The sequence below is a fragment of the Acanthaster planci genome, linkage group LG06, assembly GCF_054643075.1.
Source record: "Acanthaster planci isolate LZ-2023a linkage group LG06, COTS_SCS, whole genome shotgun sequence".
Taxonomy (NCBI): Eukaryota; Metazoa; Echinodermata; class Asteroidea; order Valvatida; family Acanthasteridae; genus Acanthaster; species Acanthaster planci.
The window spans coordinates 10,162,015-10,175,334 of record NC_141782.1 but is presented as its reverse complement, the minus strand read 5'-3'; the positions used below and the strand labels follow the sequence as shown (position 1 = coordinate 10,175,334).

The 13,320-nt window shown below is 44.1% G+C and overlaps 2 protein-coding genes across 4 annotated transcripts in view; one reads left to right on the top strand and one right to left on the bottom strand.

Moving 5' to 3' along the window:
• The first annotated feature begins 108 nt into the window (after positions 1-108).
• On the top strand, positions 109-8,296 carry LOC110975680 (RING finger protein 151-like). 3 transcript variants are annotated; one of them, XM_087138113.1, is made up of 4 exons: positions 238-526; positions 563-1,599; positions 2,322-2,978; positions 3,790-8,296. In XM_087138113.1, the coding sequence occupies exons 3-4, from the start codon at positions 2,348-2,350 to the stop codon at positions 3,963-3,965; spliced, it is 807 nt and encodes a 268-aa protein (XP_086994239.1). In that variant the 5' UTR covers positions 238-526; positions 563-1,599; positions 2,322-2,347; the 3' UTR covers positions 3,966-8,296. The 3 variants fall into 3 exon arrangements, with proteins under 3 accessions (XP_022084058.2, XP_022084059.2, XP_086994239.1); XM_022228366.2 differs by lacking the exons at positions 238-526; positions 563-1,599 and adding an exon at positions 109-229; XM_022228367.2 differs by lacking the exons at positions 238-526; positions 563-1,599 and adding an exon at positions 119-224.
• The window catches only part of virma (vir like m6A methyltransferase associated), a 35,446-nt gene continuing 30,016 nt past the window's right edge, over positions 7,891-13,320 (bottom strand). Inside the window, exons 31-35 of the mRNA XM_087138112.1 lie at positions 12,796-12,959; positions 11,591-11,762; positions 10,784-10,946; positions 9,700-9,993; positions 7,891-9,271 (exon numbers count right to left, since the gene is read on the bottom strand). Coding sequence (XP_086994238.1) covers positions 9,184-9,271; positions 9,700-9,993; positions 10,784-10,946; positions 11,591-11,762; positions 12,796-12,959 — 881 coding nt within the window. The 3' untranslated portion in view covers positions 7,891-9,183. The remainder of the gene's footprint in view (positions 9,272-9,699; positions 9,994-10,783; positions 10,947-11,590; positions 11,763-12,795; positions 12,960-13,320) is intronic.

Below are 13,320 nucleotides of genomic sequence, written 5' to 3'. Positions count from 1 at the left end.
TCCAGTTAATCGCATGGCATTGGCGTGGTTTTCCCCATTACTGAGTTATGCCCCACGGTTTTCGAAATAGGGCCCTCTATTGACGCTTATCCTAAGGGTGTGTTGATGGGGGCGCGCGCTTCCCCAGTGCAGTGCGTATGAAAAATTCGTAAATAAACAAGTACATGAAGTAAATACGAGCATGAGTGAAACCAAACACTGAAGCCCGGGCGTCAACCTGAAAGGTTCTGTGAGTATGAATTCAATTAGAAATTTCAGCAAGTAACAGTCTGTACAATATCGATACATCGTGATCGCGTGAGGAATATCTTCTCATTTTCTATTTAGTAACTGGCCTGGCGTGGTGTCGTTTTTCGTCCGCGTGAACAGTGTCGAAAATGTATTGTAGGCTAGCCTACATCATGATGTAGACCAATTCCGAGAGTTTAGGCCTGTGGCTGGCTGTAGCTAGCTACTATAAGCACTAGTATATTAGTACATCTAGCTTTTGCGCTGTGTGCAGTCTTGCTTCTTCTACATCTAGGAGGTCCAGGCCTGTATTACTATTACATGCTGCTAGGAGGCCCAGGCCTGTATTACTATTACATGCTGCTAGGAGGCCGGCCAGGCCTGTATTACTATTACATGCTGCTAGGAGGTCCAGGCCTGTATTACTATTACATGCTGCTAGGAGTCCCAGGCCTGTATTACTATTACATGCTGCTAGGAGTCCCAGGCCTGTATTACTATTACATGCTGCTAGGAGTCCCAGGCCTGTATTACTATTACATGCTGCTAGGAGGCCCAGGCCTGTATTACTATTACATGCTGCGATGGTTGTCTGGTTGTGTGAGGTGTTGGTCACTTTGCCCCATTACCACTTCGCCCCATTGATTATCGTTCATTCTGTTCTTCAGTAACAGAAGCATAGGCCTAGATGCAACAAGTAAAAACATCAATGTTTGAGTACCCAAATAAAGATCGGATAATCCAACTTTCAAAGGCCTAAACAATGATTCTGATTTCCCGACCAAATTTTTTGTGTTTCGTTGTCGCTGTGGTAAAAACACAAGCGCAAAGCGCCGCTTCCCGCAAAGCTGCACCCGTGTAAGAGAATGCATGATGGAGTCTGGCGACCAGTCTATTCATGCTGCGGCGACCATTCATTTATGTGATCTGTCACGCATTGAGAAAAAAATCAATGTTTGCAAGATTTCTTCACGTTAATTCTTAGTATCTTGTCTATGTGCGTATTTATTTATTTCATTAGTTTAATTTTAGATTGTTTTGCTCGTACTTGGACATGTTGAAGTGAGCATGTTTCCACAAAATTTCTTGTGTGCCACAAATTTCTAACTCGAGTTAGACAAAAGACAACAAAGTCAAATCATGCTATTTTGTTTCTCGTGACTCAGGTATATTGGATTCATCAAAACAAATCTTCATCCAGGTCACAGCTCTTCGGGGTGGTTGTGTACGCTGCTGTTTAACCCCAAAATTTCCCTCAAAAACCAAAAGCCCTGTTCTCTTTTCTTTCTGATATGAAAGAGGACATCACAAACAACTTGTTAAACAAGTTTTGAAAAAGTGTTCCCTTACTATAGGAACAGGGTGCTAAAGGTAATGAACACCATAGTATGTGCAAATGATCAATGAAAAAATTAAATTAAAAAAAAATCCTGCTGACCATGGAGGAAGGAACTGAGAAATGGGCTAACCACTTAGCAGATCTGGACCAAGTGGACTGTCTGCACATTTATTGAAATTCTGCTTGAAGTTAAAGCCCCTTATAGTCGTGTCATGTGCAGTTAAGGTCTCGTGGAAGACTGTTCCAAACTCCGATGCTATCAGGAAAAAAATGAAATTCAGTAGTTCGGGTCCTGGTGAACAGGTGAAGGGTACTCAGTATCTGAGATGGTGACCTCTAAAGGCAAATGCAGGCAAAAGATGGATACATGTACGTTGGACATCAACCAGAATATTGACGGAACATTGATTATTGACTGTGTGTTTTTCATGTTATTGTCGTAGGATAACACATGTCAACTATGGAGAGGCTGTAGCCCTAGCCGCGAGTCAGTGGCTTTATAGGTGTCTACCATGCCTACGTTGGACAAATTTGAACTTCTTTGAGTGTGTACAAATCACTCAAGTGTGGGTCCTGTGCAGACGGTCACCTTGTCCAGCATACAAAATTTGCCATGAAACATGTTTTTAAGTCCACCATGTTGAAATCCCTGCATGTTTCCATGACATGGTGTGAAGGTTTTAACAGGGCACCTGCCTCAACCTTATGTACCTTACAATATTTTTCAATACAAGTATTTGTATGGTGTTGGCAGGTCACACCTGAGTAGGATTTGGTAAGATGGGCTACGATGTTGATCGCTTTGTTGGCGCTGTGAATGAGGGCCTTCTGTGCTGTATCTGCCGAGATGTTCTTGAGGACCCACTGCAGGCTCCATGCGAGCATGCCTACTGTGCCTCCTGCATTCATGGTTGGCTGGTCCATGAGGAGATTTGCCCTGAGGACCGTCAGCCACTGATCCAGGACCAGCTCCGGCCCATCTTCCGCTACATGCGAAATGACCTGAACCAGCTAACGCTGCACTGTAGTAACCGGGCGGCAGGATGCCTTGAGGCAGTCAGCCTAGAGGGCCTGGCCCGTCATGAGGCCGGCTGCGGGTACGGTCGGATCACCTGCCCCAACGCCAGCTGCCGGATGGAGCTGGAGAGGCGCCAGCTGGACGCCCACCTGCAAGTGTGCGAGCACCGCACCCGCGTCTGCCCGCGCGGCTGCGGGCTGACCGTCCTCAATTCAGAGGCAGACTCGCACAACTGCGTGGCCGAGCTGCGAACAGAGATGGAGCTGCTGCGCTCGGAGATGATTGGACGGAGTGAGGACCAGAAGCACGAGATGAAGCTGAGGCTGGACTCGCAGCGGACACACATGGTGGACAAAGTCAGCGAGATGCAGCAGCAGATAGATGAACTGAAAAGTAAGCAAGTAATGATCATTGTAGGCAGTAATCATGCTTTCCAAACAGCCATCTTCCTGTGGTTGCCTGATCGCACAAAAATCAATGCAATTGAAATCAATCCGTCTGCCCTAATGTAAGCACCCTCCCCCAGCAATGAAGAGATAGGTGGTGGGAATTGTTTCATCTAAGCACAAAAGCAGAGACCATACATTCTACTCAGCATGTTACCATGCCAAATATGCTTAAACCTGTGCACTCACGTGATCATATGATGCAAGATATGGGGCGGAGAGAACCCACTGCCTTTGTGTTTGTCATTGTTTGATCGGAATCTCTTGAATTCTTTACAGACTTCTAGGGGGGATGTGTTAGGTAACAATAGTCTAGAGTGTGTACAGGGATCGGACATGTGGGGGGGTACCCATCGGCCCCATATCGTGCACGGTATCCACGCGATGACTTTGCTTCAGAAGACCACTGTTGCTGTATGCACAGCATGTCGTCTTTAGTTTCACTTGGAGCTGATATCCTTGCACTTTGTCTTTGTAATGTTGTATGCCCAGTGACATTCTGTACTGACAAGCTTGGTCTCATTCTGGCTTTCAAAAGCAAACAGGAAATTTGAAGAACTAACTTTCCACAAGCTAGATATCTTTTCGGGGAGACTTGCTAATATTTCTTTAATATGGAGTTTTTGAGGGGTGGGCAAGGTTGTACTCAGCATTTTAAAGGTACATGTAACTGGCGCACGATGATTCGTGAGGCAGTGGTTTGAAAGTACAGGTGCTGAAACAGTTTTCTGGTTTGGTTTATTTTCCTGCCACCACAGGGCAAGTGGACCACTTGCAGCACGACGTCCGCCTGCTGAGTGCCTTGGAGAGGAAGAGGGGGCAGGACATGGAGCGCTTAGAGCTGGAGAAGAAGGAGCTCTTGGAGGTCTTGAAGGCACTCAAGGAGGAGCACGAACTGGCCAAAGCCAACACCTGCAGGATTACGGCCCTCTAGGCAGATGTGGGCGCATGTCTTGGAGTGTTCCTCGCCTGCATGACCAGTTTGCAAACTTGTGTCATCATTCCAGCATGTCTAGCCTCAGTGGATCCCAACACTTGTGTTCTCAAGCAGGCTACTGTACGACAACAGCTTGGCAAAGTTTGACACTGGATAAGGCCAAAAAAGGAGTCTCCAGTTTCTGGTCACTGTGCGCTTTGCCGTAGACCTGCGTGTCGGCAAAAGAAAGAATTTTTTTATTTTGCATAAAACGATTTCCCAAAGGTGTCAAACTTAAATGATCGGCTGGAATTCTGCGACCGCGTAATTTTAACGTGTTTTTGATGGGTGGGGTGGAGTAATATGTATGGTGAAGGAATCCCCGTAGGCCTCCATACATTTCAGTTGGGCACTCTTATCAGATGACGTCATTTGTGTATCTTTACATGAAGGTTGTGCCCGAATCACTTGGCTGCGGCTTAATATTATGCATGATTCTATGGGAACTGGCTGTGGATGCAGCCAAATACTCGGTGTGTAATTCCGGCCGATTCGGACCAGACAAACGAAGTGGTCTTACATCCTGTTTACGTATACAAATTGAAAAGACTTTTAAGCAACAAAGCGTGAGGGCCCAGTGAGGCAGTGGCGGTACATACGCATGCAGTATATTTGCTTTAAAACATTGACTGAGTCTGTCAGCATCACTGACATTGACCGAGTCAGTCAACATCACTCACATTGACCGAGTCAGTCAACATCACTCACATTACAGGAAACCAGTGCCACATTCTCTATACTCAAATTTTCCAAGATTTAATTAACGCCCCTCCACTACATTGTGCCTTCCTTATTTTTGTAAATCTTCCAGAGCATCATGGAGGATTTTGAAAGGTCTTAGAGGATTAATGTTTTGAATAAGGTATCACACTTAAGACAATAATTTATTACTTGTAGTTAATAATCAGGTGCTAAACTAATGCCACATTAATTCTATGTATTGTTAATTGTTAATCAGCGTCCATGTAGATGTCATACTCCGTCCATGCATTGCTGCCATTTCTCAATTCTGTGTATTCCAATCCTTGTTGTGTTTAATTTTTACTCACATTTTTTAAAGGTAGAGTTTTTTTACTCACACATTTTTATGTATGCGTTTTCATTTTATTTCACATCTGAAAATGGCTGTATGATATGTATTCAAACTGTTGGAGAATGTTCATTTTTTTAATGTACACTGTATGTATATGATATGCAAGTACTCTTGACGTCAATTATGCAGAAGTTTACAGGTGTTCAGACTAGTATTTAAACCATTGACTTTTAGTGGGTTACAAATTAACTTTTAGTTTATTCTGAATTGAAAATAATAAACTATACTTGCTTCCACTTTCCAGAGTTGTTAGTTTATGACGATCAATTCTGGTTTTGATTAGTGGAGATTTTATCAGCCCTCAAGTACAAAGATGTTTTACAATTAAGCCCTTGATTTGTTTTTTCAAGCTGAAATTTTAATCAGTGAATTTTTGTGGAGTTTGCAAAATGAACCGTAATCAAATAACCCTTGTGATGCACTGCTTTCTTTAGTATAGTCTGTCATCTTAGGATCATGGCTCAGTCTTCTTCACATCATGTGAACATGGAGCATACAAGTACAAGAACATGGATTAGAGTATATCACCTCCTTTCCAGTTTGTGAACAAAATCATCCAAAACAGATGAAACCACTGCTTGCAATGCATTCTTACTATTGTCAATTACACCTCTATAACTTATTTGATGAGCTATATTTGATGAAATATTTTTAAATTTTATATCCTGTGTAGTTTTTAACACTTTTGTCTGCGCGCACATAAACACCCATACCAACACGTAGTGCGAAACGTAGGTCTACATGTATATGTACAATGTATGTAGGTGCTGAGAGACATCTGTATACATTTGACATTTGACTGGGCCCAACAAAATGTGCCAAGTCCCACAGCAGTTGGTATTTGCTGAAGGAGTTTGATTAACTTAAACAGGCGTGTACATGCTGTCCACCTGTTACCTAGGGGACGATTTATTGCACCAGTCTACAGCCAGGCGCAGTAGGGGAGCTGTGAAGGCAAGTCAGGGTTCATAACCCCTGCCTAGTGTTGGTATTGTGTCTGCAGTTGTGTGTGGAGTGTTTGTCTGGAGTGCTTATCATTTGCACGCATTTAGTAGTGATAGGAGTGTCACTGTGATCTATTGATTTGGTGGCACTTTGAGAAGAGAAGTCAAGGATTAGACACAAGCCATGTGCTTCATAACATTCCAACCTCCGTACATCTATTGCTCCCAGTTACAAAAAAATTGGCAGATGTCCATATTATTTATACAAAGACAGATATGGGTTTTATGTTTATACATGTACATTGCAGTTTGTACTATTTATGTATTTGCAATTTAGCATAGTGGTTGACTTCTGCTCATAAAATGTCACTAGTTTTGAAAAGATTTAGTATTTATTCCATGAGCACTTTTAACCACGTAAGAATCAGGTGAATTAGACAGGCATGGCACAGGAAAGGAAATAGTATGTTTTTCTTTTTCGAAATGGTAAGCATATGAAATAAAAAAAAGCTAGGCAGTCAGCCGATTTGAGGCAAAGTTGGACTGCTGGTTATAGTTTGAATGAAGATATTGTGGACAAAGACCTTGCTATGATTGTTGGCAAATACATGAACTTACATGTACATATGTACATATAACTAAGACTTGTGGAAGTCTCCTAAACCAAAATATGACTAAATATGTTATACATGTATGTTATGAAATATGTCATGGCTACGTGATCTTCAGACACCTTTGCTCCCCAGAGGTAGATCTGAATTCCAGATACATGTAGATCGACAGGTGTGAAGGCCACGGCTGCCAATTTCAGAGATGTTTGTCATAACTGCATGCACCAGTATTGGAATGTTGTTCAACGCAGTCTGGCCAGTACCAAATTTCCAGTCTTAGTATTACACGGTTTCACAGAATAATGGCCAGGTAAATGGAATCGCATGGTATTGTTCCTTATTTATGTATTCACATCGCACAGTACTTTCTAGTTTTAGCAAAGTTCACAAGGATATCCTACGTTGTTTTAGTGTGCATTTTATGCTCATCATAAACAGAGCTTTTGCAGTTCAATTTTAAAAATCCTATGGCTGAAGAGTAGTTAGAATAAGATGAATATTTCTGTCAGTAACATTGCTGTTTGTATTTATATTAACATTCCGTCCATGAAGATATTATGTTGCAAGCATATGAATTTTAATAACGGATAGACAGTGTTTCTCAAACTACAAATACTAAAATCAGACCGATCCCTTGATGGCCTTTTCAGACGTTTTCAGTGAGGAGGAAAGCATACATGTGTGTACTTTAACATTTGTAACCAACTCCCAAGCCATTTGCTTCACTGTGTAATATATGGCTGTTATAGAAACTGAACAATGCACATGTACAAGTTTGTGTTGGTGCTTCAGGTTGCAGAAAGCTATGAACAAGCTAGATCAAAGCTCTCCCCAACTCTGAAAATTCAGAGAGAGCCACTGAAACGAGTGTGTGTGTGCTGGAATGTTGGGGATTATAGTTTGCAGCACACCTGAAGTGATGCAGGTGGCCCCCTGACCTTCCTATAGAAGCCCTGTTGGATGTACTTGTATTGGAAGCCCCACTGGATACCAAGCCTCATGGGCAACTCGTGAAAAGAACATCACCATGTGAAACTCAGTCCACTGCTGAGAGGACAAGTGCCGTACATTGCAGTATTTGAGTATCATTCTTCTTTTCTTTAGCCGTCACAACTGGTCAACTGCAGCTCATGAAGTTTACCTCAATGCACATTTTTAAACTGCACTCTCTGGGCAAGGGTCCGTCATTTTGGCCCCTTGGTTAAAGTAGAAAAAGGAAGCAACACCAAGGACACTTTCTTCAACACTGCTGGTCTGTTTATTGAACATCAGTGCATTCATATTTTCTGTCTACTCCCTGTATGTGTCAAATCTCATGAAAGCGCATTAACAGTTCGTGGTAAACATGGTGACAGTTTATTTTATAGTTTTCCAGTACGCTGTTAGTCCACATATTGTTGACTTTCATCATTTTTTGGTCAGTTCAAGTGGCAGCCAGTGACAAGCAAGTATAATACAGCTCAGTTGGTGACTCCTTGCCGAATTTATCAAATGAACTCAAATGACATGTTGCACTCCTTGTGTCATAAACAAAAGTAAACAACAAATGCCGATTTCTGATTTGTTTATTGTTGTCCTTAGGTGTTTAGGAAGTGTGGCCAATTGCCCTGGATTAAATGAAACAGTTGGTGTCGAAAAAAATGACTGGATCCCACAAACTGAGTCTTATTTTGTTTCCATTTCAACCGGATGTCTCCCTCAGTCTGACATGCTCATGAATACCGACATTAGGTGATCAAAAGCAATGACACCTGATTTCCACAGTGAGAGACACGGCAAAATACTCATTACGCAGAAGCACCTCTTCCCACTTGTGACTCGTTTCGCTGGACTGAGTCACCAATGTGGAAAAACTAATTGCTTGAGATAAGAAGTTCTGGCATTCCTGTCAAAGACAGCTGAGGTCTGCGCATGGTCTGTAGAAACTTTGCAACCGGCCTCCTATGTCACCTGGGTGAGAAAACTAGCATGGCCCATCCAGATGACTTCAGGAAAACACATTATTTCTCAGTAGAAACAGTGAGTGTTCGGTGTTAGAACAGCATTTTAACTTACAAGATGCTCCCTTACAGCCATGTGATCTGGCAAGTCAGAGTAACCTTTTTGTAACACTGACATCGCAACTCACAGTTTTTCACTGACGAAACAGTCCTTCCACTTCGACATAACACGTCAGGTGTGGTACATGTATGTCTAACGAGACAAATTATCCAGTTCCAGCAGTTTCAAGCAGAGCTCATATAATGCACACCTTCTCTTCATGTACGTTGCTCACGTATTCAGATGTCCGACAAAAAAAGCATGCCACAGGAGTACGTCAGTTGGTCTAGTTTCCGATGTCATGGCGTGGGTACACATGATACACTGGTACAGGTGTACACACTCTTCAACCCCTGCTGTCCGATGGGACAGTAACACTTCCATGTGAATGCTGAAATGTGTTTGGTGTGTGCAGTGAAGGTGTGGTGAAGCAAGCGGTTTGTACTACAGGCATTTCTAATTTCACAGATGTCTGCATTCGATGCTTTCTATCTCGTGAAGGATCGACTGTGTCTTCCTTGGTTTTCCCGGGCCCCCATTCGACCCCCACGCCCTGTTTTTGGTGTCTGTTGAAACCTGGAAAATCGGTAAGAAAAGAGAGAAAACTGAGTTGAGAAAAAATACTGAAACTGCCGGTCCCCTTGCAGTCCCTTATCTCGGATTGTAGTTGGGCGTTTTCAGATCAAGATAGGCTTAGCAGATTACAGAGATATGTGTAATAGCACGGTGGTTTCCATGGTTAAGATAGTACTCAATCCTTAGTTTGAAGAGTAGCCACAAACACTAAAAATTTCCAGTCAAAAGTCACAAAGATGCAAACAGCAACCAGCTACAAGAGGAAACACCTCTTTGAATGTCAGGCACCTTCCATGTATCATAAAACATGGAAAATGTTTGCCTATTTAAAACATTCTCTCTCTCTAAGTGGCTCCTTTGAAAAATGAATTTCCCACTCCATTGAGAAAAGTAGCCATCCACAAATCGAGAGGTCAAAGGTCACTCACCTGGAGTACTGATCCTTGCTGCCCTGGCCAGACCATCCGCCACCGCCACCACTGCCCCCACCCCTGCCACGCCCCCCTCCAGCACTGCCCGGTCGGAAGCCCGGGCCGGGCCGCCTCATGTTGGCTCCGCCCCTCTGCTGCTGACCGCCGCTCCCTCTCAGGCTGCCCCGCGGCTCGCCCCGCTGCATGTAAGATCCCTCCCGGTTGCGGTTGTCTCCAGCCGCTCGGCCGTAGGGCTGCTGGCCCGAGGCGGGCCCACGACCTTCCTGCCTGTTGTCCATTCTATTGTCAGGTCTGTGCAGTTTGCATCAAAAATATGGCAAACATGTACGAGCGACACAGAAAGTGTTAACAATGAAAGTGACACCTTCCCCTTATCACTTTTTTAACTTGTAGAAAAGCATGGTTATAACGTGTCACAACACTCATGCACCTGTCACATGCATTAATTACCCCTTACAAAGCACTTGAAGATTTTTGAGTAAGGCCAGTCAGAGTATGAACATGATGCATGTATCTTGGCAAGTCTTTTTTTAAATAGCTCCTCAGAACTGATAACAGAGGCCAAGTTCAATCAATGACCATTTGTCAACCATGATCGATTGTGCCCAGGAACCTGTGCATAAAATATGTGCTGGGTAACAGGAAATACTGACCAGTGGTTGACCAGTGGTTGACCAGTGGTTGACCAGTGGTTGACGACTGGTCGCTGAACAAATTTGACCCATAGTGATTGGTGCTGCAGACACACAGATTCACACACTGCGCTCATACACGAGCATATTTGCCCCCAAAGTGAGTCGCTAGTCACCAAATGAGAGTGAAATGTCCTCAGGAGTCATCATGATCCTCTTTTCACAAAGTACATGTAATGTCTTTATTTGGTTGTTATTACAAGAGCTATATTCACAAATTACACTCCAAAAAAAGGATTTTATTTACGATATAATATGAAATGGGAAGTAGCCTGATAATTTTTAAATATAATCACAGCCTCCCTTTGAAAAATATATGTCATTCGGACAATGAAAGTGACAGTCCAGATCTTTGATGCAAAAGACCAGTGATTCACTGGTGTCCTTACCTTGACTGGTTCCCTTCCCATCGTCTCTGGCCAAAGTTCCTCTGTTGGCTATTTCCACTGGCGCCGCCGCTGCCGTAGCCGGGCCGCTGCTGTTGCCTGTTTCCCCACTGGCCCCCTCCGCCCCGCCCACCTCGCTGTGCACCACTCCCCATGTTGTTCCCACCTGACCCACAAAAAACGTTGCCAAACAACATTACTGTTTACGAGGGATTAACGCTAATACATGAAGACAGACGGAGCATCTAGCCTGACGGCATAATGGGCAAAAGTTACTCTGAAACCTGCATCTCCAAAACATGATCTGTTTTATCTTGTACATTTCTTTCTGCAATCTGCAATCTTGGCTATACCCTGGGAGACACCAGAATGCTTATTACATTTCGCTTTGTGCGATGATGCTGTTGGAACTTTCACATAGCAACCTGAAAAGAGGCATTCACTTCAACGCTCTGAATACACGCAAATGAGACTGTAGGACTGTGGTATGCCCGAGACTAAGTGACATGTACATGTATATGTTGACAGCACCAGAGTTAATCTCATATGCGCACAGCCACAGAAGGTAAAAGGTCTGTGTTTTCTGTGACCCTGAGGGATAACTTCCAGCACTTGCCACCAGTCGAGCCCCGCCCACCAATCTTACCTCCTCTGCCATTATCTTCCTTCCAACCCTCCCTCCATCCCTCCTGTAATTGCCAGCAGGTGCATTCCAGGTGCCCCTCTAACCTTGCAAGCAACCCTCTCTGAGCCCCTGGACCCTACTAAACCCCCCCATTCCGATGTAACCCCCCATCCTGTGTCCTTTACCTCCATCTCTCCTGCCATAGTTGCCAGCCGGTCCGTTCCAGGGGCCCCTCCCACCTTGGAAGCCACTTCCCCCTCCTCCACCTCTCTGGCCCCCGCCCCCTCCGCCACCGCCGCCACCTCCACCACCACCCATGAAGTTCCCTCCTCGCCCACTGCGACCCTGCGGTGGTCCCTGCGAGGATTCAAAGAGAACTACAGCTTGTAAAACTTCCTCAAAGGCCTTACTAAAAGATCTCTGAAGAGACGGAATAAAAACCAACACAAAAATACCCCCTCGGCAGTTTATTGGATCAGTTGAATGGATTGCCTGAGTCTTGCCCATCTGGCCAGCAGATCATGGAGTTGCAATGTGTTCTGTTTACATACAGGCTTTGGAATAGCTCTTAACCCCTTCGCACCGGGAGGCGGCTATAGCCGCCGTAAAAATTGAGATCCTCAGTCCGCTTTTCAGCTATTATTCTCGGCCCACGCTCGAGCGAACACGGTGAAAGAAGGCAGACCCTGGCTCTTGTATATATGGTAATTGGTCTTTGTGCGTAGCCCAGAAATGAAAAGACCGATTTTGCATCATAATCACCAGCTTCACAATAGTCCCCACTTTGAAAAGAGGCAACGGGAATGTGGAAGGGTGAGTAGAGCCGCATGCCACCGAACAATCAGCCTTTTCACAGTGTAATTCAAAGCGTCCAGAGCACGCAGGGCCACAAACTGAGAATTTGCGGTTTGGCAGGAGGCCTTCGTGGCCAAGCGAGGCTGGAATTCTTGGAGTCGGCTTTCGGGAAGAAATTCCCATCGGCAAAGGGTTAACAACTCATCCCCTTTCGTAAATGATTACTTTTTTGATTCATTTTTTTTTTATTTCTGCTTTTGGGGTAAAAATGATCAGATTATCTGATGTTGGCCATTTGCCGAGGTCTTTTTGACAAAATCTATTGAAATCAGCCACATCACGACGATCTCTGTTGGGCAAACTTTCACCCCTACGTTGTGCATTTTCATCCGGATGCCGCGATGGGGTGATACAAACATCGGAACAGAGAATTCAACGCTGCTCTTTCCCATGCAAATTGACACAGACTCAGCAACCGTATGGCCTTTACCCCTCGTTCTGTGGGATCCGGTCATAAATGCGATTTTCTGGGCAACTTCAGTTTTGCACTTCACTTCACAATCAAAACATGAGCACACAAAAAAATGAAGAGTACCCTCTGGGGTTTCTTGGTATCTGTAGTTTCGATGGCCTGTGCTGCCAGGAAATCATCAACGTGCATGGAGGGGGGTCGGCTGGTGTTCTGGGCACGCTGGCGGAAGAGGTCATAGCCCCGACCACTCCGACCCGGCATCTGACGGCCGTAGTTGGAAGATTGATCTGCAGAATATAAATCAAACACAGCAGAATGTTAGGACATTCGAAGGCAAGATCTACAATGTCTATAGTTTCCAACTATCTCGTCAAATATATTTTGTACTCAGCCATCTAATATTTTCAAAATAGATAGATTTTCAATAAAATCCACAAATACGCACGAGTCAATGTCAATTTTTACCCACCAACTTTTCAAAAATCTAATCAGAATTTGTAAACAAAAGTGTCTTCAAACGGTCCATAAGGGGCAACTTAAAGTGTCTTTTCAAAGACTCTGTAACCTCCACGTCTTTGACAATTTTCAAGAACCCATTCTGGATCCTCAAAGTCCTCAAAGTATGCAGGAAACCAATCGCACATCCTT

Bases quoted from the DNA above. Each gene is read 5' to 3' on its own strand.
- LOC110975680 (XM_022228366.2), top strand. From the start codon at position 2,348: ATGGGCTACGATGTTGATCGCTTTGTTGGCGCTGTGAATGAGGGCCTT. The intron at 2,979-3,789 runs GTAAGCAAGTAA...CTGCCACCACAG, and splicing joins GCAGATAGATGAACTGAAAA to GGCAAGTGGACCACTTGCAG.